The sequence below is a fragment of the Solanum verrucosum genome, unplaced genomic scaffold (assembly GCF_900185275.1).
Source record: "Solanum verrucosum unplaced genomic scaffold, falcon-dt-bn FXZP01000277.1, whole genome shotgun sequence".
In the NCBI taxonomy this organism is placed as follows: Eukaryota; Viridiplantae; Streptophyta; class Magnoliopsida; order Solanales; family Solanaceae; genus Solanum; species Solanum verrucosum.
Window position 1 is genome coordinate 442584 of NW_026019945.1, and position 26383 is coordinate 468966.

General features: G+C 33.9%; 3 protein-coding genes and 1 pseudogene across 3 annotated transcripts in view; 2 read left to right on the plus strand and 2 right to left on the minus strand.

Annotated features, from left to right (window-relative positions):
• LOC125809295 (photosystem II 10 kDa polypeptide, chloroplastic) overlaps window positions 1–26383 on the minus strand; it is a 204526-nt gene that overhangs the window by 111344 nt on the left and 66799 nt on the right. The window lies entirely within an intron of this gene.
• Window positions 1–26383, plus strand: part of LOC125809205 (THO complex subunit 3) — a 152162-nt gene that overhangs the window by 2683 nt on the left and 123096 nt on the right. The window lies entirely within an intron of this gene.
• Window positions 2159–10773, plus strand: LOC125807326 (COP9 signalosome complex subunit 6-like; annotated as a pseudogene).
• Window positions 11652–15461, minus strand: LOC125809107 (F-box protein At-B-like). Its single transcript, XM_049488752.1, has 4 exons — window positions 15045–15461; window positions 14136–14344; window positions 13430–13520; window positions 11652–13291 (listed from the first exon to the last, which is right to left on the minus strand). Exons 1-4 carry the CDS (start codon window positions 15264–15266, stop codon window positions 11993–11995), a joined length of 1821 nt encoding a protein of 606 aa, XP_049344709.1. The 5' UTR covers window positions 15267–15461; the 3' UTR covers window positions 11652–11992.

A 26383-nucleotide genomic window follows, 5' to 3' on the forward strand; every position in this document is an offset into this window, starting at 1 on the left:
AATAACAGAAATGAGAAATTTATGGGAGATAATATTTTTTTAAAAAACATATCACTTAAAATTCTCATAAGCTAAAATTTTAAAAATAAACGCATAGCACACATCCCTCTTCTTCATCAAATTCTCCAATATCAATTATTAAATTTTTATTGATACTACTCAATTTCTGTTGAAGTGAATTCGCTTAAATTTTATTTTTCTCTTTGGGAAGAAATTTTTGAAATACAAATCAGTATAGAATACAACTTTTGTTTAAATCAAAAGTTAAAAATAAAAGTGAATAATTAATTTGATGAACAATTAAGAAATGACTTTGGAATACAATTTTTGAAATACAAAATCCAGTTTAGAATACACCTTTTGTTGTTTAATCAAAAGTTAAAATCAAATTATATGAGTACGAATAATTGATATACAACATACAAAATTACTTTTTTTACTGCTCTGTTCCACTTTCAATACAGTTTTTTAGTTTATTTAATTGAATTTACAAGTTTGTTGTACCTTGCTCAAAATAAAACTTTTCTACATTCCTTACAAATATTGCTCTAAATAACCCTAAGGGTCTTCCTCTTCTTCATCACTTCTCCTCTGCAAGAAATCTTGAAAGCAACAATGGCGAGTGGATCTCTTACCGGTTTTGTGATAGAATTTCAATCAGCGACAGTCAAGCATCTGAAATAACTTTGTGCTAAACTGACTGAGGTAATCAATTCTAATCGTCTCTTCTTTGTTGATTCTTATTTTTTTCTAACAGTCATCTTTTATTATACAGCGAGAAGTTATTCTGTGCGAACAAGTTGCTGGTGCCAAGACGAAATATCATTTATTCTATGAGAAGATAGTCCCTGCGTACAACGACAAATTTGCTCTTGAATTTTAAGAATTGGTTGCCCATGAAATCGTGGTTACTACACCAATTGTATCATACGCATTTTGGTTTAAACTTTGTAAGAGTCGGATAGAGGTCTATGAACAAAACGGAGACTCGATAAAGAATGGAGAAATTTCTGAAGAAGAAGAGGCGCATAATGTTGCTGCTTGATCTGCGCAAAAAGAAACTGAAAACCATGGAGAAGAAAACAGAAACATAGATATACAGTATCATGTAGATTTGGCAATTCTGTCCTCCATGTCTGAGAATAACTGTTCTACTGAAGATGTTTTCCTTGAAAACTCCATGTCTGAGGATAACCATTCTACTGAAGAGGATAATCGTTCTATTGAAGATGCTTTCCTTGAAAACTCCATGTCTGAGGATAATTGTTCTATTGAAGATGCTTTCCTTCAAAAGCACTTTAGGTATGTACGAGGTATATTTTCCCACTTAACATTTTTCAATTGTGATATAGTTGGAAAGATAATATCTCTGAAAAGACGTTTCAATGAGGTGATGAATGAGCATGTAAATGATCCCCAAATGGATCGTCGCGTCGAAAGAATCATTTTCGAATTTTTGAAAATGATATGGGCATCCAAGAAATAGGTTTATGATTGTCAGATTTATTTTTGGTAGAAATTGTGAAAGAAATTGCTTCACAATTTTGTGATTAGAAACTGATGTTAGGGAATAGATTACCAAACTGATTTTAATAAGTGAATCTGATGTACGTTCTGTTAATACAAGATGCTTGATGATTTTTTGATGTTATGGAATTAGGGAATATGTTACTATCCAGACACTTACTAAAACCATCAAGCATCTTGTATTAACAGAACGTTCATCCGATTCACTTACTAAAATCAGTCTGGTAACCTATTCCCTAACATCAGTTTCTAATCACAGAAATTGTGTAGCAATTTCGACCAAAAATAAATCTGACAATCATAAACCTATTTCTTGGATCCCCATATCATTTTTGAAAATTCGAAAATGATTCATTCGACGCAGCAATCCATTTGGGGATCATTTCCATGCTCATTCATCACCTCGTTGAAACGTCTTTCCAGAGATATTATCTTTCCAGCTATATCACCCTTGGAAAACGTTAAGTATATACCTCGTACATACCTAAAGTGCTTTTCAAAGAAAGCATCTTCAGTAGAACGGTTATCCTCAGACATGGAGTTTTCAACGAAAACATCTTCAGTAGAACGGTTATCCTCAGACATGGATTTTTCAAGGAAAGCATCTTCGGTAGAACGGTTATCCTCAGACATGGAGGTCAGAATTGCCAAATCTACATGATACTGTATATCTCTATTTCTGTTTTCTTCTCCATGGTTTTCAGTTTCTTTTTGCGCAGATCCAGCAGCAACATTATGTGTCTCTTCTTCTTCAGAAATTTCTTCATTCTTTACCGAGTCTCCGTTTTGTTCATAGACCTCTATCGGACTCTTACAAAGTTTAAACCAAAATGCGTATGACACAATCGGTGCAGTAACCAACGGTGTTGATTCACCTTTCGTACCGCCTAGGGTTTTCGGTTGTGTCATAGGCATACAGAGTGGTTGTACTGTCGAGGTCTTCAACAGCTTCGAACTTCTCTATGATCCCGCTACTCACTCCCTCGACCGCGCTTTCCTCGAGAAGAAATAGGAGCTCTGTGAGTTTTCTTCACCTTTAGAATTCATAATTCCAGTTTAAGGAAATCATTAATTTGGTTTTAAAAGGCAAATTATTTTGTATTAGAATGATATGAGTTCGAATAGAGCATACACATGATCCATCATCCATATTGCTACTCGAATTAGGTTGAGATTGAATTTTATATCCTTTCGTGAGTTTATCTTATTCCATTGTAGCAGTGTTTGATCTGTTGTGGGAGGTTAGTTGTCTTATTTTGTTGAGGTATCAACCTATGCTTCAGATAGACAATTACCAAGTTATGTTTAAGACTAACAATAGCTTGTAGCTGGTTTTTGATAACTTGATAGTTACAATTCTACTTACAGTTACGTTTGTAGCTCATAATACTTGAGTTGGGAGTTTTGTGCAGATAAGAAGGTTTTCCCTGACTTTTATGTACTGGGATGTATTCATCGGGGAGTGATGCACAAGAATCGGATATGCTTATTCACAAAGCTGTGAGTTCTTAACATCTCCGGAAACTGTTATGACTTGGCCTTAAATCGAACAGTTAACTTGCAAAAATTAAATGGAACAGTGGAATTTTTTGGGACAACTTTCTATTAATCAACTTGGAAATGAAAGACAATTAAAACTAAAGTAATGAAATTGAACTAAGCCACTACAACAGCCATTGATGAGTCCACAATCTGCAGAACAGAAGGAGTTTAGGATTAGAAGAGAAAAGATGAGGAAGAAAAAGAAGAAGGGATCTGAGAGAAGAATAAGAGAAGTGGGAGAAAAAAATACCAAATTTCCGTTATGCTTATCCTCTGCTAGATTGGTTGTTAAAAGTGTGACTTGTGCTGAGTTGGCTTCTGATGACGTGGTTGCATCTCTACCCTCTAACTTCATTAATCTACATCTAATCTGATCCGTAGATTTCACTCGGTAGTTATAACTACTTATTGGACATTAATTAGGCCCAAGGCCATGACAATTCCTCCCTCTCCAAAGTATCCTTGTCCTCAAGGATTAATAGCAAAATCTGGAAACTTGGACTTGATGAAATGATAGTCTTCCCACGTGGCATCTTCGGGGGGAAGGTTTGACCATTGGATAAGCAATTTTACACATGCCACCTTATTATGCTTCACCATCTGCCGTCGCAATACAACCACTGGTTTAACCAAAATTTGTCCATCATCTCCGGTACTAGGCAAAGTTGATTGAACCACTTTCTTAGGTCCAATCTTCTTATTAAGTAAGGATACATGGAACACTATATGCACATTGGAAGTAGAGGGAAGCTCTAGCTTATAAGCCACAGGGCCAATCTTAGCCAAAATCTTGTATGGACCATAGTATTTAGAGCTGAGCTTCAAATTTTTTCTCAAAGCAATAGAGGATTGCATGTATGGTTGGAGTTTGAGATATACCAGATCACTAACTTGAAACTCTCTTTCTGATCTATGCAAATCAGCATAATGCTTCATCCTTTCTTGAGCCTTGCATAAGTTATCCTTAATAATTTGCTGCATTTATTGCCTCTTCATAACCAAATCTTCAGCAGCAGGCACAATATTATCCAGCAGTGGTCCCATAGATAGTTGAGGGGGAGAATAACCATATTAAGCTTCAAAGGGACTACACATGAGGCTAGTGTGATAGTTGGTGTTATACCACCACTCAGCTTGGTGAAGCCATTACTTCCACTGATGAGGTCTGTGGCTAGTCATACACCGTAAGTAATTTTCTATGCACCTATTAACTCTCTCAGTTTGCCCATCTGTTTGAGGATGATAGGAAGAACTATATAAGAGTTGAGTACTGCCACTCAACCTAAAGAGAGCTTGCCAAAAATTACTGAGAAAGATCTTGTCTCGATCAGATATAATAGACTCAGGTGGACCATGAAGAGTGTGTACTCTCTTCCAGAACTTAGTAGCTACCTGTAGAACAGTAAAAGGGTGTGATAGGGCTAAGAAATGAGCACCTTTAGTAAATTTGTCAACTACAACAAAAATGGCATCCTTTCCTAAGGACTTAGGCAAGCCTTCAATAAAATCCAAACTTATATGCCTCCAGGATTGATCAGGGATTGTCAAGGGTTGAAGCAACCCTGGATATGGAACATTCTCATCCTTATTTCTGTGACATATTTCACATTCAGATACAAATTGTACCACCATTTGTTTCATCAAGGGCCAAAGGAACAGGAGAGACAACCTTTTTAAAGTTCCAAGTTGGCCCGAGTGCCCCCCTAAGTTAGAAGCATGAAAAGTCTGTATTAATTGTTGTCTAAGGTTCCCATTGGAACCAACATAGACCTTCCCCTTTCTCCTTAACACTCCTAAGAGATATTGCCATAATTTAGGGCTAGTAGTATCCACAGTCAGCTGTGTAATGAGTTCCATGGCCATAGAATCACCTTCATAACTTGTAGTAATATCCTGCACCCACATGGAACTGTTATGCTAATGGCATTCAGCTGACCTTCTTCTTTCAAACTATCTCCTTGTTGTCTTGAGAGTGCATCAACAACTCTATTCTCTGCCTCTTTTTTGTACTGCACCTCATAATCCAATCCCAAAAGTTTGGTTAGACCTCTTTGCTACACTGCTGTAGTGACCTTCTGTTCAAGCAAGTATTTGAGGCTATGATGGTCAGTTTTGACCACAAAATGCTTGTATTGAAGGTAATATCTCCATTTTTTGACAGCATTCAGCAAAGTCAGGTACTCCTTCTCATAAATGGACTGATCTCTATGCTTCATTGCCAACACTTTACTGAAGTAGGCTATTGGTTTTCCTTTTTGCAAGAGTACAACTCCAATCCCTGAATAGCAAGCATCAGTTTCCACTACAAACTCCTCATTGTAATATGGTAAAGCCAACACTGGTGTAGTAGACATGGCTCTTTTAAGTGCTACAAAAGCTTGATCCGCTTCTTCACTCCAGACAAAGGCATCTTTCTTCAATAAATCAGACAATGGTCTACTTATGCTCCCATAATTTGCCACATACTTTCTGTAATAACCTGTTAAACCTAGAAAACCCCTCAAAGCCTTCACAGTTCTAGGAGTAGGCTATTCCTCCATAGCTCTTACCTTGTTAGGGTCAGTGGACACTCCTTCAGCATTGATCACATGTCCCAAATATTCTACCTTAGGCTGTCCAAAAGAACACTTGGATCTTTTCGCATATAAGGAATGAGACACTAAGGTGCTGAATACCAGCAATAAGTGTCCCACATGCTCAGACAATGATTTACTGTAAATGAGAATGTCATCAAAAAATACTAAAACAAACTTTCTGAGGTACAACTGAAATACCTGATTCATCAGAGCGTGGAAAGTGGCAGGGGCATTGGTCAAGCCAAAGGGCATAACCTTGAACTCATAATGTCCCATATGAGTCCTGAATGCAGTCTTGTAAACATCTTCAGCTTTCATTCTAATTTGATGGTAGTCTACCCTGAGATCTATCTTAGAAAAAATCATTGCTCCATGCAATTCATCTAAAAGGTCATCAACAATGGGAATTGGATATTTGTCATTTACTGTGAGCTCATTTAAACCTCTGTAATCTACACAAAACCTCTAGATGCCATCCTTCTTCTTAACCAGAGCTGGTAAAGAAAACGGAGATTGGCTATGACTAATAATTCCATTGGTGAGCATCTCAGCTACTTGTTTCTCTAATTCCTCCTTTTGATAGTGGTTATACCTGTAGGGCCTTAAACTCACTGGCGAAGCTCCAGGCTTTAAGTTAATGGCATGATCTAGTTGTCTCACTGGAGGTAAGGCCTTTGGTTCCACAAATACTGCTTGATACTTATCAATCACTTCCTGTATAGCATCATCTACCCTCTCATGTTCAAGTTTTGGTTCTCCTCCTAATATGAACAAATGAGCTATCAAGGTTTGGCCTTTCTTGATGAGCTTGCTCATTGCATTACCACTATCATATTCAAGCTACCCTCCACTGGTATAATATGTAGTACTGTTTTATTACTTTTTCTAACAATGGTTACACACCTTTTTCTCATGGTCAAACTTGGTTGGATTATTTTTCTTCATCCAATCATTTCCCAGTACCAAATCACAACCTTCTAATTTGATAATTCTCAAGTTTTCCTTGAACGATTTACCTCCCATTTTCCAGCTAAAACCAAGACAACTCATGTGACACATCACATAGTTACCATCAGCAACAGTAACTTTCATGGGGGAACTATATTCAGCTACATAACCAGTTTCACTCACAGCTTGTTCATCTATGAAGCTGTGTGTGCTTCTCGAGTCTATTAGTACTGCAAGGACCCTATTCTTAGTTGATCCTTTGACTAAGATAACATTTACTTCTTGGTTACTACCAGACAAGGCACTCAAACATATGGCCTCCATAACCTCCTGTTGTATTTCTCCTTCAATGATAAGATCTGGTGGTTCAGGTACCTCTATTTCATCTGGGAGTATGGCCTCTTCTTCGCCCCTCATGCAGTTCAACTGCTTAGCCTTACAGTTGTGTCCTGGGTAATACTTCTCTCCGCACTTGAAACATAACTTGTTGCTCCTTCTGTATTCATACACTTTTGGGGTCAACCTAAAAGTGTTTGGTCGAGGGTTGTTCACAGCAGCATGTTTGGAGTAATTTGAACCACTAGCCGCAGTAGGAATTGAATTGCTTCCCATAGCATTTTTTGTAGAACTAGACCCTCCCACCTGATTGGAAGTTTTAGTCGTCATCACGTTCTTCTTTTGAGCTACTTCGATTACTTTCTCCTGTAGTCTAGCCTACTCTACAGCTGCTCTTAATGTTACTGGCTTAAACATTTTAACCCCAAACTTGATTTCTTCCTTCAAAGCTCCAATAAAACTTGACAGAAAATGAGCCTCATTCAAGGCTGGGTTCTTTACTATCATCTGGGCCTTCAGATCTTCAAACTTGCCAAGGAATTCATCTACAGTTCCTATTTGAGATAGCTTATTAAATTCCTCAACTGTATCTTCAACATCTGCCTCCCCAAATCTCACACAGAGTTCCTCCTTAAATTCAGCCCAAGTAATTACTCCTCTATCCAAAACAAGTGAATTATACCATGTCTCAGCAAGCCCATTCAAATAGAGTGCAGCTCCCTCTACCTTTTGATTATCAGCAGTTCTATATAGGTTAAAGTACTTTTCACACTTACGCAACCATACCTTAGGTTCGTTCCCGTCGAAGCTTGGTAGTTCCCATTTTGGAGGTGGAATTGGCAATCTGGCCCTAGCTTCCTGTATGGGATTTGGTAGCAGCCCATCTCTAACTGGAAAAGGACCTTTAGGAGCTTTGGTTGGTGCTCTTTCTAGAGCTGTCAAACGATCCAAAATAAGCTCCAAAGTTCCCCTGATTCTAGTTTGAGTTTCGTTGAGTTCCCTGCAAGTTGTAGTGAGATCTCCCAAAATTTCGTCATGACGCAACAACTTATCATCTAGCAGCTTCATCCTGGTCCCTTCAACCATTTTCACTTCATGAGTTGAGCGAAACCTGGCTCTGATACCAATTGTTATGACTTGGCCTTAAATCGAACAGTTAACTTGCAAAAATTAAATGGAATAGTGGAATTTTTTGGGACAATTTTCTATTAATCAACTTGGAAATGAAAGACAATTAAAACTAAAGTAAATGGAATTGAACTAAGCCACTACAACAGCCATTGATGAGTCCACAATCTGCAGAACAGAAGGAGTTTAGGATTAGAAGAGAAAAGATGAGGAAGAAAGAGAAGAAGAGATCTGAGATAAAAAAGAAGAGAAGTGGGAGAAGAAAATACCAAATTTCCGTTATGCTTATCCTCTGCTAGATTGGTTGTTAAAAGTATGACTTGTGCTGAGTTGGCTTCTGATGACGTGGCTGCATCTCTACCCTCTAACTTCATTAATCTACATCTAATCTGAGTCGTAGCTTTCACCCGGTAGTTATAACTACTTATTGGACATTAATTAGGCCCAAGGCCATGACAGAAACTTGTATTTGAACGCCTTATTGAATTCCTTTTGTTTTCAAACTTATTTATCACTTTCTGTTCTTTTTGCTTGTTAATTAAGAGGAGAAATATAGAACTCAAGGTAACTCGTACTTTTCTGTGTGCGAAAGAGAGGATGGTAATCTGGTAAAAGGGAAAAGATGACTATAAATTCTATAGAATGGTGCTATTCAGGAAGTTAAATAATATTTAGTAGTAAAAATCGTGTCTTTTCAAAACTATCGCAAGAAGATCAGTTTATCCGAGATGCCCCAGCATTATACTCTCTACGGGGAATGATTTGATGATATATCTTTGAACATCAGAATTACAAGAGGATAGAAAATGCTATTGATGTTTCATGGTCTGAATCATTATTTAGTGGAGTAGGGCTATTGTAACATCTTCTTTTGTTTGCGAAGGTAGTTTTATTTTGAGGGGTGGGGATGGGATATGTCAGTCAAGGCCTGTGATTCAAATATTACTTTATTTGGAGATGATTAATTTGCCTATCTTTCTAATAGATTGTATTTCTTTCCCTAGTTATTGTCCATCCACAATAAGAATATTATGTATTTGGCAACAAATAACCTTGTTATATGTTTCTTTGTATCAGTTGATGGATATCAATGAAAGTCCTGTGTACTTGCTTTTCAATCCTTCTATCAATCATGCACAGAAGGACCTGCCACTTACTCTCTATGAAAGTGGTGCGTATATAGTCAATATGACCACTGCTCTATGACGAATATCTGAAATCAATGTGGCAACTTTTATTGGCAGAAATTTGTCTTGTTGTCCCTGTTAGAATAAAATATATCTATTAACATCATCTAGCTGCAGCTGTTTTTGTGAAATAAGTTCTTTTGGTGCCTAATATTTTTATTTGAAACTGTTTGTTGGTACCATTGATGGCATCCCACAACTTATTTTTGTCCAAGCAAGCTACCAGATAGTGGTACAGTCTTACCAATTTTTTTGTCTTGTCAACTAGTTCTTGGGAGCACCTTAATCAAATCCTTCGTGCTTTTCAAATATCTCATTGCTTGCCAGACTGTTGAAGCTGAACGGATTTCTGTTGATCATGTTGCTCATCTTAAACCATCTTATGGAGGTTTTGCTGCAACTCAGTGTGAGCACCATTAACTTCCTCTTCTTTTTTTTTTACAATTCCAAGCTTGCAACAGTGCTTAACAAAACTAGAATCATCTGCTATTTTATCTTCTCCACTGCCAACAATGGCAGAGCTTGTCTAGGACTTACATGTTCTGTTTTCTACAGTGACTGCCCACCTCACCGGCATACATAGTGCCATTAAGATGCTGAATAGCAGAACTAGAGTGCTACATCACTATCTGCTTGCAATGCAAAAAGGTACCTAGAACTTGTTGGGACTTGAAATTACATTTAAATTGATTGTGAAGGAAGTGCATTAACTGGGAGACTCACCTAATCATCATAAAATTTTATTATATATTTATATTATACAACTCGAGTAAAAGTTAAGTTTTCCTTAAATGGACCGGTGAATCCAGATGCTTGATAGACTTAGAAACTGTGTATAAGTGAAGAGGAATGTCTTTTCCCTTGACATTTCTGCTCCTCAAATATTTTCCTAATGAGTTTCTTCAATTATCCAAAGATTTTAATGTTGCAGTTTCTGTGAGTGCAGGTGATATCCCTTGTGATAATTCACTTTTGAGGCAGGTCTATAGTCTTTTAAGAAGATTACCAACTATCGAGTCGGAGAAATTCAGAGATGATTTCTCGATGGTGAGTGCATTTTGAGCTTATTCAGTAGAGTTGCAGATACATGAGTGTGTGTGTGTGTCTTCACTAGAGTTCACTGGGTTACTTCTTTTTGGTTCCCTGATAAGAACCTCAAGATCTGTAAATGGTGACTAATAGTTCGAGTTTTGACCTATAAATTGGTTATTAGAGATCTTATATTTGCTGTAGTGCACCTAATATATTCTAACTGCTTGTCTGATTCTATCATTGTATATGTTCTTTCTTTTGTTGCAGGAGTATAACGACACATTATTAGTTAGTTACCTCGCCATGTTCACCAGCTGCTCTAGGTATGATGTTTGAGGCTTCTACAACTTCTTTTTGTTAATTTGATCATCATGATAAGTTATATTGTGATTTGGTAAAAATTGCTCAACTAGCTTTTAACATCAACTTTTCTGTCCCCCTTTCTTCTTTCTGATTTTCATTCTTGATATATTTTCCAGTGTAATATAGTTTTTAGGACTAAAGTGTACCTTGGTGGAATAATAATAATGTTAATGACTATAGCGGATAAAAGAAATAAATTCATCGGAGGTAGTAGTTATCTCACCTGATAAAAAAAGGAATAGAATTCATAAAAGGTATTTAATCGATATACGGAAGCAGTGAGGTTATGCTAAATACACCCATGGGCTTTCCTCTTTCCAATTGATAATTTTATACATAAAGGTCACTTTATCTCTCAATTAAGCTTGTCGATCATGTCAAAACTGTTTATTAGGAACAGTGCAAATGCTGGTAAATAAGTTGTCACCAGTATTACCACAAATTTTGTAGTGCAAGCACTTGGTCATCTCTGATTCCGTGAAGTCCATGAGCCAAATCATCTTTGTTTTTTTTTATGGTTGCAGTACAAATTCAACACTGCATATGACAGGCATACTAGGACGAACTGCTTTTATTTGAAAGTAGATGTTGTTTTCTTGCTCTTATTTAATTTCCTATCTTTGCGAGTTTAGGAATCACGTGTATGGAATATAGGAATCAAACTAGTAACTTTTTTTGTTTTGCCTTGGTTTTAGTTTCCCCATGTTATTATTACCTACTACTATTCTTGTGGGCACAACACAATTATGGAAATACCAGAAAGTGGTTGAGGCAAGTGCGCTTTGTTTAATTGTACCTTTTTTAACGTAAACTGATTACTAGTACATGTTTACGTTCCTTTGTAACCTACCCCTTTTAATTACTAAAATTTGTGATATAAATGTTAGGAAATGAATACTACTTTAATAATAAGTATAAAAATAGTAAAATTATTATATCTTGATTTTTCAAACTTGAAAAGTAAAAGTAGACATATATTAAGTACAGCAGACAAGTATCGACTGAGAGCAAATATAATTGATCAATGATCATGGTTCATTTAAAACGGTTTAACAGGGTGTTTGTAATTCTAAAGGTTCATTACAATAGATAGCTAATAAAGCACAATAATGCCTAAACTAAGGGAGAAGGCTAAAATAAAATAAACAGAGTCTTGCTCAAGCACACGTAGAGACACAAAAGATGAGTTGCAGCCTAGGAAGCAATCCAACATGCATCACCAACTTGTGCTACTGAAATATGGAGATACCTAATTGAAATGTTACTACTATGTAAAAGGGGCCAGCCTTTGAGATGCCAAGGATGAGGTCCATCTTGATCTGTTGAATTTCCTCTTAAAATATCCGCCTTCTGTTAATGAAATTGCCAACCATCATGGCACCCAAATTCGCAGCCATCAAAACACACAACCAGCCAGGGTCGCACATTGCATATTGTGGAGAAATTGTCTCTTTTATCGACTAACAGAGTACCTCCAACACCAAGCCAGCGCAAACCACGGAAAGAAGACTTGTGCATAAGTAGCATTATCGAATCACCAGACAGACTTCGACATTCAAAAAGATCAAGCTTTTGAACTAGACTACCCTTGTGATTTGGTCTATCCACCAACATCTTCACTGCAGCATCAGTCACATGAAAGCAGTACCTTAGACTTAAATCAGTTAATGCTTTAGCAGCAGATGCAATGGTAAATATAGCTGCATCAGTTATTCCGGGCATGCGACTGACATCCAACAGTGATAACGTCTTACCAATTTTCCCTTCAGCACGAAATAAACGCTCAATTCCCTTATCAGTTACTCTCTTACAGCCTCTGATGCACAACTGCGTAATGCCCAAGTTTCCCATACCAAGCAAAGCAAGACCCTTATCGGTGATATCAGCTTCTGCTAAGTTTAGTTTTGTGAGTGTAGTAACACTTGATATGACGAAGAGACAGGGGTCTGCAATGCTTCTGCACCCACTTGTGTCAAGTACCTCCAACTTACTCAATGAGGACAACTCCTCCAAAGCTTCACTAGTTAGAAGCCTGCATGATAACAACCTTAATTCAATTAGGGACCTTGCAACTCCTCTCATATTATGAAACACCAAGTCTGATAATAGACGTGAATTTGACACTTCAAATTTCTTCAGTTTCCGGCATGAGTACAGAATTGACGAAAACCCAGCATCAGTAACGTTTGCGAACCCACCAAGTTTCACTGATTCCAACCTTCCACAACCTTCAGAAAGAAGGAACATGCCCATATTGTCCACTCTCGTAAATGCAGTGGGACAATACATACTACTTCGAACAATTGCAAGGGTAATTAGATGCTTGCAGGACTGCACACACTGCATTCCAATGTTGGTCAAGTCCAGTGCCGTTGGATCCATAAAAGGTCTGTCTTCAAGATCCAGCTCCACCAAAAGAGGAAGAGAATACACAACTGTCATGAGAAGACTATCTGATATAACATCCAAGACAAGAGATAAGCTTTGCAAGTTGAACCAAGGGATATCCCTGATCTTATCTAACCAATGGACAAATGTGCGTCCCTCTGTTTGTTGTAACTTCAATTTTTTTAAACTTTTGGGCAGAAATAGTTCAAGAGGTCGTACATCAAATACATCAAAGTAGGTCACTCGAATTTTTATGGACAGCACCTGCAGGACAGGAAAAAAAATCATAAAACTGACTCTCTAAAGAAGAAACTCTTTGTTGTAAGAGTAATAAGCTTGAAGAGGCACCGGGGACAATTTGAAGAAGAAAGGAGAAGTATGTGAAAGATGAGAATACTTCACCTCTAACAAGGTCAACTTTTGGAGCATTTCTGTAAGTTTGTTTTTGAAAAGTTGTGGATCTTCACACCCAGCAAATTCAATAAGCAAGGACCTGATTCAGAAAAAGGAAAAGAGAAAAAAAGAAAGCATACATTGGAAACAAATCCAGGGATAAATGACAAGATTATGAAAGTAACATATTGTTGGTGTAACCACAATGGACTTAATTATCTTGACTGTTCCATCTTCTGAAGATGGATATATAAAGTGAAATTAAAGAATGCCAAGCACAAAAGCTAACACAGTTCGCAGTTTTCTATACCCAAACAGCCTAAAGGAATTCAGATACCATGAAGGGTCAACAAAGAAAAAATTCAAATTCAGCAGATAGATGAATTGGTTCACAAATTAACAAATCTGCTTCAGATATATCGGGAGGAAACAATACAAATCAGCTTCAGCAAGTTGTAATGTAATGGCTCAAGTGAACTATTAAAACTAGATAAAATCCATTTTATGCAGAAAGAATTTCAGGATAACAACATTCTGAACATCCATCAATGGAGGCGATTGACACCTTCTAAGCCCTGCTAAAATGATTGCAACCACTTGTAAAGATTTAACATCAACGACAAGAATTTATAAACCAGTGAAGCATCTTATAACAATTACCTATATATATGAATTGTCAAAAGTAGCAAAGATGAAGTTTGACATGGCAGAATACCTTAAGTTGGGGCACCTTTCTCTAATTGCACTAAGAATGTGGTAAGACAGAGAGGAACATTTGAGCAAACTCAAATCTTCGATATGTTCACCAAGAATATTGAAAATGGAGGTGTCATTCTTCAGTTGGAGGCAATCAATAGTTAAACTATTGGCTCCTTGGACCCTACGCGCTACTTGTTTTAGAGTTTCTTCATCCAGATAATGTCCCTGTAAATCAAAGATACTAGTATTAAAATTTCATCCCAGAAGTAGAAATTGCATAAGCAAAACTAAAGATGGTTAAATGAACAATCAATTATGCATCAATTCGCATTCTCCACATGCATTTTACTCTATTAAGATTCATCGAAATAGGTCAATCTAAATCAACCAGCAATAAACTCAAAATAAATTCTCGAAGTCAAAGCAATCTTAAGATAATCAATCAACTACGTCTAAATCCTAAATTAAATGATCTCCTCTACATTAAGTCATGGAGTTTTAATCCACTCTATTCACACTCATTTCATTTCGTAATAATCAATCAAGTATACAAATCCAACAAAAGATTTTAGATAATCTAGGAACAACATATTTCACTTAACATTAGCACGAGATGATTGAATTGAAATTATTATCTTTTGATAACCATAGTGTCCGGGACAACTTGCATGTACCTCGACTAATTACATGCAATACATGTCACCTCCCACCAACAAACTTGCATGTACCTCGACTAATTCCATGCAATACATGTCACCTCCCACCAACAACATAAAGCAAGTAACTCTACACACGAAATCACCTAGTGTTTGTTAATTTGCTAATTTCATATGTATTCTGCTCAATCAGGCTGCTAATTAACTCATTTTATCTAACTACATCAATAAAATTAGGGCATTCAATTAGGAAAAAAAAATTGACGTACGGAAAGATCGAGAGACGATAAAGAAGGGAAAACTTGTGCGGCGGCGGAACTGAAAGTCGGAGAGACACAAGCGGCGGTGCAAACAGATTCCAAATCCAGTTTTTCCAATATACAACTTATTATATGGACTGGAAATTTATCCATTGACGGCTCAAAAACGACTTCGGAGCTTCCTGCTCCTCCTTCCTCTCCGGTATGGTGTCCCTTGGCAGTTCCGGCCATGGATGAAACATATACCAAAACCTAATTCCACGATTTCCTGCCATTTTTCCAGCAAAAAGTACAAAAAAATTCGATCAATTCATCATTTGCATTTGCTGAAAACCATTCATAAGTTTCCCCATTTTTCATGGCGAATCCATATAATTTCACAAGTGAAATTTAAAAAATATACTCATGTACATACAATTTTAAATTATCTGGATTGAAGCAAATCATATACTAAAAATTAGTATAAGAAAAAAATACAGTAAATCATTAAAATTAATGTAGAAAAAAACTAATACAGTAGTAATAAATACGACTGTGAATAATAATAGGGAAATGGAGTAATAAATATTTACATTGCTATCTAGTTAATGAACAATTGTTGGTATATTTACTTACTTGTGACAGATTTATAAACATAAAAGGTTAAAATTTAATATGCTTGCTTTATTTTGTGTTTTTATTAAAGAAAAAAATTTGATGATTATTCCCCATTTGATCAAAAGACAGGTAGGATCCTCCTAACTTTGACATAATAATAATAACATACTAAATCTAACTTTATAGATATACATTCAAATGTAAATCAATATAAATTGTTCTAAAAATAGATGAATAAAAACTGAATAACATAACTAAATGTATCTTCAAGATTCAATAAGTTCATTCAATTATAAAATTAGTAAATTAGTAACAAATAATAAAAAGATTAAAAAGAAAATCCAACATATTAGAAGAGATAACAACAACAATTACTAAGTATAATTTCATGAATAAAACCTGGAAAAATAAGATGTATGAAGATTTTATCTCAGCCTTGTTAGAGCAGATAAATTATATAAAATAGCTCAGAAGAATATTATATTTCGATCTCCAAAATAGTACCTTGTATATATAGGTGTTACTTCAAGAACTAATTAATGCTGGTTTGACTCAATTAATGACAAATACAGTTTCTGTCCACTTTTAATTGTGACTCAATTAATGACAATATTCTTTCTGTCCACTTTTAATTGTTATGTTGCGTTTTTGAAAGTCAATTTGACTAGTTTTCAAACTTAAATTAGATTACATTAAAAGTTAGTCAAACTTATTTTTATGACAATTTTTTTACTTCTGGCAGTGTTTGTCAAATATAAATAAAATAACTTAAAATAAGTTTAGGGAGTCTTGACAGGGTTAAAAATGACATAAAATAAGTTTAGAAAGTGTTGATAGGGTTTTAAATGATTTAAAGTAAGTCAAAACCCAAAAATAGGTCCTCCTATTTTTTATTATTTGACTTTAAAATCATTTCAGATTAACTTTTTATTTTTGGTTTAAAAGTTATTTTTTTAAGTCAATTCAAACGGACACTAAGATTTAGAAAAAGAGTTTTTGTCCAAATGAGATATATATATATATATATATATATATATATATATATATATATATATATAATTGGTGTGTTGGTGCATTTTCTTGGTTAATTCCTTAAAATTAGATTTAAAAAAGCTATACTATTTTATACATCCTTCTGCTGGTTACTCTATTTAGCATGAAAAAACTAAATATGTTAAATCATATATTACGAAAAAAATATAGTAGTAAGAAAATTAAATTTGTAGATACGCAATTCTAACCCATTGGGCTTGGGTTTATCTTCCAATACTTTATGCTCCAGTTAGCTTATGGGTTAGCATAGGATTCAATCCATTTTGACCTGTCCCTTATTAGTTTGTAACCCAACATTAATTGGAAAAACTAAATAAAATGGGTCATAAAATTCAAACTAATTATATTTTCATACCTCAATCTAAAGTAATTTAAGAAATATTCATTCAATCAAAAAATAAATGTACAACCCATACCCCTAATTTATTTAGGTTGATAATTTTCATTTAACCAATACTAAATAATATCAAATATTGAATTGATATCATTAAGGCTATTAATTTCGCCTAACTGATACTAAATCAATATATATATATATATATACTGTTGTGGTTTCTTCATAAAAAATTACTCATAAGTCAATGATACACCGAATGCGTTTTATGAGTAACTTTCAATCGCATCTTATTTATTGTTGAAATTATTTTATTACCCCTTCCGTTTAATTTTATTTGTTCACTATTTTTAAAATATGTTTATTTTATTTATTTATTACTTTTATCATATAAAAAAATTAATATTTTTTTTTCATTTTGTACTCAACTTTAATTGAGTTGAGAAAGAAATGCATAAATCGCATTCAGCAAATGCAATTTATGTGTAAGTTTCAATCTCTTTTTATTTATCATTGAAATTACTTTATTACCGCTTCTGTTTAATTTAATTTGTTACTTATTTTTAAAATATGTTTATTTCTTTTATTTATTACCATTATGATATTAAATGAAAGATTATTATGTTTTTCATTTTATACTCAACATTAATTGCTTATTTTTTTTAGAATCATCGTATCTCAATTGATTAGCTACCTCAAAATTTAACTTTATTGGTGAATGTTCGATTCTCCAGATTGTTAATCCCCTATCCTATTTTTCTTTTCTCACCCCATGTTTTACTCGAAAAAAATAAATAAATAAAAAATGACTAATGACTTGTTTTCGAAAAATCGATCAAACTTATGATTTAAGAGAAATTGAATTTCCAAAATAAACATAGTTCCCACTTAATTTTTTAAAGAAATTAAGAAAACTTAGAATTTTTCAAATAACTTAAACAAAATAAAATTAGTTGAAATAAGAAAAAGGGTTCGGGGTTCAATTTACATTTCGAGAAGGTATTAGGCCCTCGTAGTGTCCTCTAACGTGCGGTTGACCAACAACTTGACTAAAATATTTGACTAACTTGAAAAGTTAATTAAGTAATAAAAACCCATTTTTATTTATAAGGAAATAAATCTAAAGGAATTTTAAGGAAAATAACTCTTATCTTAGCAAACAACTAATAAATAAGTAAAAAAAATTCTCAAATATTTCACTTAAACATAAAAAAGAAGAAAGGCAATCTCTTTGGGAATTTAATTAAATTAAACCAACTTAAATAAAAAAAAGGTTAGAACATAATAAGCAAATGAAGATAAGAAAGGAAATAAAATCAAAAATCTTGGGCCTATGCCCAACCTACCCTAAATCTACAATTCTGTCATGGGCTTGGCCCATTTTAGGGGTCTTCTGGACCCATTTTTTCTGCTAGGACCTGCAATAATTTCAATGGTAGGCTTTTGGACCCTTTTTCTTGGACCTGCAGGAGTCAAGGCCCAATTTTGTGCCAAAGCAAATTGTGTATACATAGTTGTATACTGATGTATACAGCCTTCTTTTGAACTTCCACAACCTGTATTTTAAATTTCCAACCCCTCTTTTGTTCCTCAACCTGCGGCTGCTGCGTTTTTACCATGTATGTCAGTGTATATAGCTGTATATCGGTGTATACAAGCTGTATTTCAGCCTTCCGAAACCTGTAATTTAAGTTTTCAGCCTTATTTGTTGCCTTCAACCTGTTTTCCTGCTTCTCTATTGGCAATGAGGCTGACTCGAAAGAGAAGAAAGTGGATGTGGGCCTTTACGGCCCACCCGGAATATGGGAAAGAAGATGGGAGTCCAAAAGGACTCGGATAGTATCACATGAAACAAAATAAAAATAAAAAGATAAGGATTAGTGCTCAAAAATAGCATCTCAAAACCGTAGCTCCAAAAGATAACAAGATTTACCAATTTAGGGAAAACAATAATGTATCCAAGGGAAACCAACTAAACACACTTATTCTTTTTCTCCTTTTTAAAAAATGGACTACAAAAAGTGATCTTAAACAAAATACACTTAGACTACTAACTAAACTTAAAATAGTAGCTCAAGTAAATTAAAAGAAACAAACATGCTACCTTTGAACTCTAAGAAAGATCACTATGAACAAGTACAATAGATATAATTTAGTCAAAATCTAAACAACTACATGACAAACCATTTAGCTTTCCTAATAAATATAGAAGCAAGAAAAAAGCAGTCATATCTCAAGATTGAAATGAAGATATAATCCCAAATACCGGCATTCTGGGACAGAAATTTGCTACTGACACTTTTCCCATTTTGACCCCAAAATTGGTCTGTTTCCGTTTCTTGCGATTTTAGTGTCTAAACGATCGTAATAACGTTGTGACTTTATTTTTGACAGTGTGTCAGCGTTTCGAGACCGTTCGGAAAAGGAAAGCTCCGGAGAAGTGATTTTTGGAGCACGCGTGATCTGCCTACAGGTAGGCTATGGTTTCCCTCTCTTAGATTGAGCTCGAGAGTGTGAATGCATGTTGATTAGTTGGGATTTGGGTTGGTAGTTACTGAATCATGCATATGTGTCTAGAAATCATGTTTTCAGCCTATTGCGGCAATTATCGGGTAACTATGAGCATGTTTTGTGTTATTCATTGGCCCGCTATGCTATGTGGAGTACTTGTAGGCTTAATTACTGTTTATTTGAAGCATGTTGGGCCTTAGTTTAGGTTTGACTAGGGCTTGCCTTAGAAATACATAATTCAGAATCGGTAGGACTTAGTTTTACCCCTACGTCGCTCGGCCGGCTTAGATCCTTGTAGACTGGTGTAGCAAACGTGAGTCTGGTAGTTTGGGCCTTAGCTAGGCGATAAGCTTGCTCCGTCGATATATATCTTTACTTCTTCGATGTTACGGCTTCAGGAATTACATCGCGACACTAAGTTCCACTCCGCAATTCGACGTTGGTTTTCAATTCGGTTCCAAGAATTGGCTAAGCGTGGATGGCGTTCCACGGGCATTTATGAGTATGGATCAATAGAGACTCTTTCAGCAGCTATATTGGCACCTTTGTCGGGCATCTGGATTCAAGACCCGACCTTGACCTCATTGATAATTTTCGAGGAGCGTCTGATTCAAGGTCCGGCCTCGATCACTCACATACTTATGTAGAGCATCCGGTTCAAGGTCCGGCCTCAATCACCTACATACTTATGTGAACCATCCGGTTAGAGGTCTGGCCTCAGCTACTTACACTTGTGATTGGCTTCTTGGGTACTTCTGGTGAGCATTCGGTTCGAGGTTCGGCCTCCATACCGTCAGATTCTACTAATTGGGTTTGAGGTTCTGGTTCGATGTTCTTCGGCCTTGGGTTCTATTCTCTTTAGCTATAGTTATTCTGTGTACTCCTCGGGCTTATGGGGATCCGTTCGGGTTTTTTAAACTTGCGCACGAGTGTACCTTCTGGGCTTATGGGGTCCAGTTAGGTGTAGTTATCTTATAGATTACCTTAGTTAGTTCTTTCTACACTCGTGTGCATTCCATTGTTAGTTAGACTTTCGTTTTGACCTCTGTTTGTGTTATTCTTTTTTTTTCTTATTGCTTTTACTTTTCAAGCTCAGTCGGCCTATAATACCTACTGGGTACCTGTTGTTATGGTACTCATGCTACGCTCTGCATCTATTTTTGCAATGCAGGTCCGAGCACCAGTGGCCAGCGTTGATCCAGTTTGGAGTAGTCTGATTCGGAGACGGGGGTGAGCACACATCGTTTTGTACTATTTCAGTCTCCATCTGTATATATAGACTTGTCTTGTACCTTTCGAGACAGTCCAGTTTATGTGGTCCACTTTTGGGACTTGTACTCGTTTTGTTAGTAGCTCTGTACTAGTGACTTTCGGGTTCTTAAAGGGATCTTTATTTGTATATGTGTTTTGGTTTGCTTTCGCCTGTATTGTTATCTTAGAATTTTGCCTACTCTTGTTAGTTTCTGCCCTCAGACCCATTACTTATTGTTCCGGGTTACAGGTTTGCTTACCTACTGTGGGTTATAGTAGGTGTCATCATGACTCGAGAAATCGGATCGTGACAACACTCTTCATAATACTCTCATTCCTATCTGATACAACACACATATCAACATAGTTAACTCAATGTATCAACAATATTAACGAACTAATGAATCATCTATTAAAACAGAGTTAACTCAATGTATCAACGAACTAACGAACTAATGCTACATGACTGTTGCTATAAAATTCTGTAATGTTTCAACAACATTATCTTGAACTTTTCAACCATATTCACTTAATGTATCAACAAATACTCTATCATTATTAATTGTAAAAAATACCAAAAATCATATTCAACATCTAAACTAAAATCATAATCACAGACTTTTTAATTACTAATGAATTAGACATTAAAACAAAATAATTGTATCACCATTTATAGATCTAAAAATTCCAAACACTCTCATATATTTGTCTATCAAATCTCTTTACTTTGCAATTGAAATTGTTCTTTATCTTATATTTCGCCATCACATCTATGAGTGTTGTTTTATCCTTATATAACTGACATGTCTTCACCTCTATACTTTTTGAATCAATTATGTAATTTGTAACTTTCAATTCTGGAATATAATACGAATCACAAATTTTTGATTCAACCATCGCAAGAGCTTCTGTATCCTATGTTGTGCCTTCTACACACGTAATTTCTCCACATGTTCCATCAAAGTTATGTACAATACCGCCAATCTTTTCACTTGTGTCAATGCATAATGGATACATTGCAAATATTGGCTCATTTTTTTTTACTTCTAAATATAGTTTAACACTCATGTCATTCTTAACTTTCATTGGAGACAAGTAACCTTCTACGATGTAACGAATTTCAATGTTTTTCCTTGATACATCGATATCCAACTCGACTGAAATTGCTGCTTCGAGATTTAAAAACGAAATTGATTGTCCAACAACGATTCCGTCACTTTTGTAACTTTCATATTTCACTTTGCTGACCCAAATTTCTGAATGCCTGAGTAAAATTGATATATTCATCATGTAGCAGCAAAAAAATTAGAAATTTTATTCGTATTTCTCGCTTTTTCAATAGATGTTCATAAACTTTTCTTCAATGTAGAAGATATAATTTTGAAATTTGTAATTTGTAATGTGTGAATCAATTACCTATTAAGATATGGAGTATTTAGGATCAGTTAGCCGTAAATCAAGCTAATTAACATAACAAAATTAATTATTACGTTTTTTTCCCTTTTTTAGTGCAACAGTTATTTATTTACCGTGTATCAGTTACAATGTATCAGATTGGTAGTCATGTATCAAACACCGCCTTTTTAAGGGATTTTTTGTAAAATATAAATTAGTTGGGATAGGATGTAATTCTTATCTTACACTATGGGATTCCTTTAATTTTTACTAAAAATAAATACTAACTCATAAAATCTAATTAAGATATGTTTTATATCAAAATAATTAACAAGTAGGGAGGAAATTGTAGCTGCAATAAATAAAGGTTATTTTTTTGTACAAATAAATGAACGTTTGACAATTCATTTAAGAAAGGAAAAGGGGACAAAAAAACCCTTCAACAATAGAAAACGAAATAATTTTTCCTTCCGTTTGAATTTGATCCAAAATATGCTTTTATTGTTAGTAGGTCGATTCAAATTCGCCCCTCAATTATGAAAAAACAAACAAATTTGCCATATGTTTGAATTTTATATCAAATATTGTCCAATCATCAGTAAACTTCATATTTAGAATATACTCGATTTCAAATAGCTATTATCAGCTCCAATAATTTAAAAATAGCCGATACTGGCCGAAAACTGCCGGTGGGCATTATTTATTTTTACTATTTAGAAACATATGTTTGTTGCGTGTGTTTATTAAATCCTTGTCATGATTTAATTGTCTTAATCATTTTTTTTTGTACATTTTTGGAAGATTATTCTATTAGAATTGAATTAAAATATAGAAAATATATGCCTCTTTAATAATTGTGTACTGTGCTGTACAAGGGAAGGATAGAGTTGTGTGAGTATAAAAAAGACAAAGAATTGGTCTAAAATAAATAACCTCTACTGACTGGGTCTACCAAATGCCAAACATTGGACTGCCATTCAATAAACAAAACAAATAGGTACTCCAATAAACAAAAATGACATTATTGCATCATGCTTTATCGAAAATATTCTATTTATTTTTTAAGATATAAATAAGATATGAATACATAGATTTCATTGAGTAAGTTATTGTTGTTGTTGTAATGTCCAATGACTGCTTATTTGTAGAGGTGAAGTCATTCTAAAGGAGGTTGAGTTCAGTTGCATCAGTTCAAATTCTAGATATAGATTTAAAAAATTTATTTAATATACACAAATAATTTATTCATAATCTTGTAAGCAAGAAAAAATCGAGTCAATACTCATAAGTCAATAATTTGTCCTAGTATATTGTTTATTCATAAATCACGAAATTTTGTTGTTGTCGTTGCTCCCTTCTTATAGAATTTAACACTGTTTTTTTGTTACTTATTATATTTCTTTATTGTCTCCTCCTTTTTCACTTGAGTCGAGGTCTTCCAAAAATAGTCTCTCTACCTCTACGAGATTAAGGTAAGATCTGAATATATTCAACGTACCTTTTCCAGATTCCATTCATAAAATTTCATTAAATAAATTATTACTTTTATTATACTCATAACTCGTAAGTTCTAATTAAACTAAAAATCTTAGCTCTGTCGCGGCTTGTTTGAATTTTGAAGTGTCTCCGCGGATGATGGAGAGGTGACAATCTGCACATGACATTAGGACTTTGGAGATGATTAGTACTATAAATTAAGAAATATAATGGCCTAATTGTCAGCTGTTAATGATAATGCACCCTAATTAGTAGTAGTACTACTAATTATAAAATTATATGTCAGAAAAAAATTCGACTGATTGTTTGGTTCCATAATGAAACCCCCAATTGGCATGTTATTATCACTAACAAACAAAAATGTTAATTTTGCTTTGTCTTTTCTTTATTTAAACTATACTTACTGTAATAGATTCCACTAATTAATTAATTAATTATTTACTTAATTAATTGTATTATAAATTTCCTTTTCCCTGTGATAATCCCTAGGCTAATACTACCACATACACTAATTTATTAGTGCTACTTTAGTCTTTTCATACATACATTAATTGCTTATCGTTTGTTTTTGTTTTATTACTTTTTCTTTTTTCGAGTAGTGTTTGGACATGATTTAATTGAGAATTTTTTTAAAAATATTCTTTAAAATTAAAGTTAAAAAGAATATTTGAAAGTTGAAGGCATATTTAAACATAAAAATAATCTGGAAGTATGTGAATGAAAATTTAAAATTGAAATTATGGATTAGTTCGATAAATTATTAGAAAAATTTCAAATATTTAAAATTTTATTCGTGGACAAATGCCTCTTAGAGTTTGCTTTCTCGACGAAAGAAAGAGTGTAATAGAAATCTAGTTTGAAAAATGAATAATATCTCCCCCACTACTCTTATATGCAATTAACAATTTTTTTTTAAAAAAAACTCACAAAATTGCTGAAGTATTTTCTAGTCAAATTTCTATTTTTAAACAAGTCAAATTAAGTGTTTGATCTTCAACTCGTGAATAAATAAATAATTTTAAACATTAATAATAGTGTCAAGACGTATTCTAGTGATGCTGTTTTGGAGGGATCTTTGAAGATGATAAAAAAAAATGTTTCTTACAATTAGGGGTACATGGTCGGGTTGGTTCAGGTTTTTCAAATATCAAACCAAATCATTTGTGTCGGATTTTTGAATTTATAAATCAAACCAAACCAATAAAACTCGGATTTTTCAACCTCGAATTTTTTCGGGTTTTTTTTTGGTTTTTCCGGTAAAGTACTCATACAAACATATAGTGTACTTGTACTTCAAATATTTCTTTAATCCTACCAAAATACAACTATCTAAGGTGTTTCTTAAGAAAATAACACAAAATATGATATGATTAATGACACTAAAATATCCAACAAAAAAATAATAATGAAATCGCGTAAAATAAATATTGCAAATTAATAAGTAATAATGAAAATGATCATAATTTAAAAGTACTAAATCATGCTAAAATAAGTTTAATAAGTATTGGTTACATGACTAAATATTAAAGGAAATTAAAATCAGATTATGTATTTTAATTGTCTAAACCTATGTAATTCCGATTTCGCTGTCTTTACCAATAAACAAATCATTTATATTTGAATCTTTCCCATTAGCGCTAAATTCCACTAGTTCTTCTTTTAATTTATGACACTGGAAATTTCAAAAACCTCTTGGGAATATTATTATTTTTCCTTTTTCTAAACAGTGAAAGTATTTTTCTCTGGTACAGAATAAAATAACCAGTTCATTATCAATCATTCTATATTTGATTAGAAAATAACATTTATTACACTAAAATAAGTCAATGTTCCCCACCACCCACCTCCCCAATCATGCTTCCTATATTCTCCTTCCTTTTTTTTTTTACTAATCATACTATACCACGTAATACGGACTTTCTACCGGTCCACAATACTTCACTCACCCAAATTATACTTCTTTCTCGGATAAATTTATATCGTTAATCAAATATTTTTCTTTAAGAAATGATAAATAATCATGATCACAAATCTAAAAAGCATTTGAAAGTTCTATATACATAATTTGTTGTTGATAAATACTCCTAATAGATATCTTGCCTAGTGTCCTCCTCCTTTTTCTACTTGCTCTCAACCGTTAATCTCTCTCTCTTTATATATATATATATAACATGTAGGCATTAGTGTTGGAATGTTACATGCTAAATATTCATGGCATTTTACTAGAATTCAAACAAGGTCTCTGTTATTTATTTCTATCAATTGTCATATATAATCCACGTTTGATGATCGTCCATAAAAAAAATATATTATCCTTAAATATTAACTATTAATCACTTTTTTCTTATATATTTATACAAGTAGTATAAAATAAAAACATTTATTTCATAATTATTAGGTTCACCTACTTCTAAATGAGGTAACAAGTCTTTTTTTTTACGTAAAACTCTCCTTTCATTTTTCCAAACTACTTTTTCTACTAATAATAATAATTACAACTAGCCGCACATTAACAACAACTAGCCACACACATAATTACAATAACAATAAATAGAAAAATTAATGCAAAGTGAATGAGAAACAAAATAAATAGTTATTTGTACTTGTATTTTACACTAATTTAAAATGAAAATACACACTATAATATAAATATTGAGTACAAATATACATTTATCATAATACAACTAAACTATCATTTTCGAAGAGAAAC

Excerpts from the sequence above, each read along its gene's own strand:
- LOC125809107 (XM_049488752.1), bottom strand. The coding sequence starts at position 15,266 with ATGGCCGGAACTGCCAAGGGACACCATACCGGAGAGGAAGGAGGAGCA. Across the intron at positions 13,521-14,135 it reads GAAAGGTGCCCCAACTTAAG|GTCCTTGCTTATTGAATTTG; the intron begins GTATTCTGCCAT and ends TTTCTGAATCAG. Across the intron at positions 13,292-13,429 it reads AAAAGTTGACCTTGTTAGAG|GTGCTGTCCATAAAAATTCG; the intron begins GTGAAGTATTCT and ends CCTGTCCTGCAG.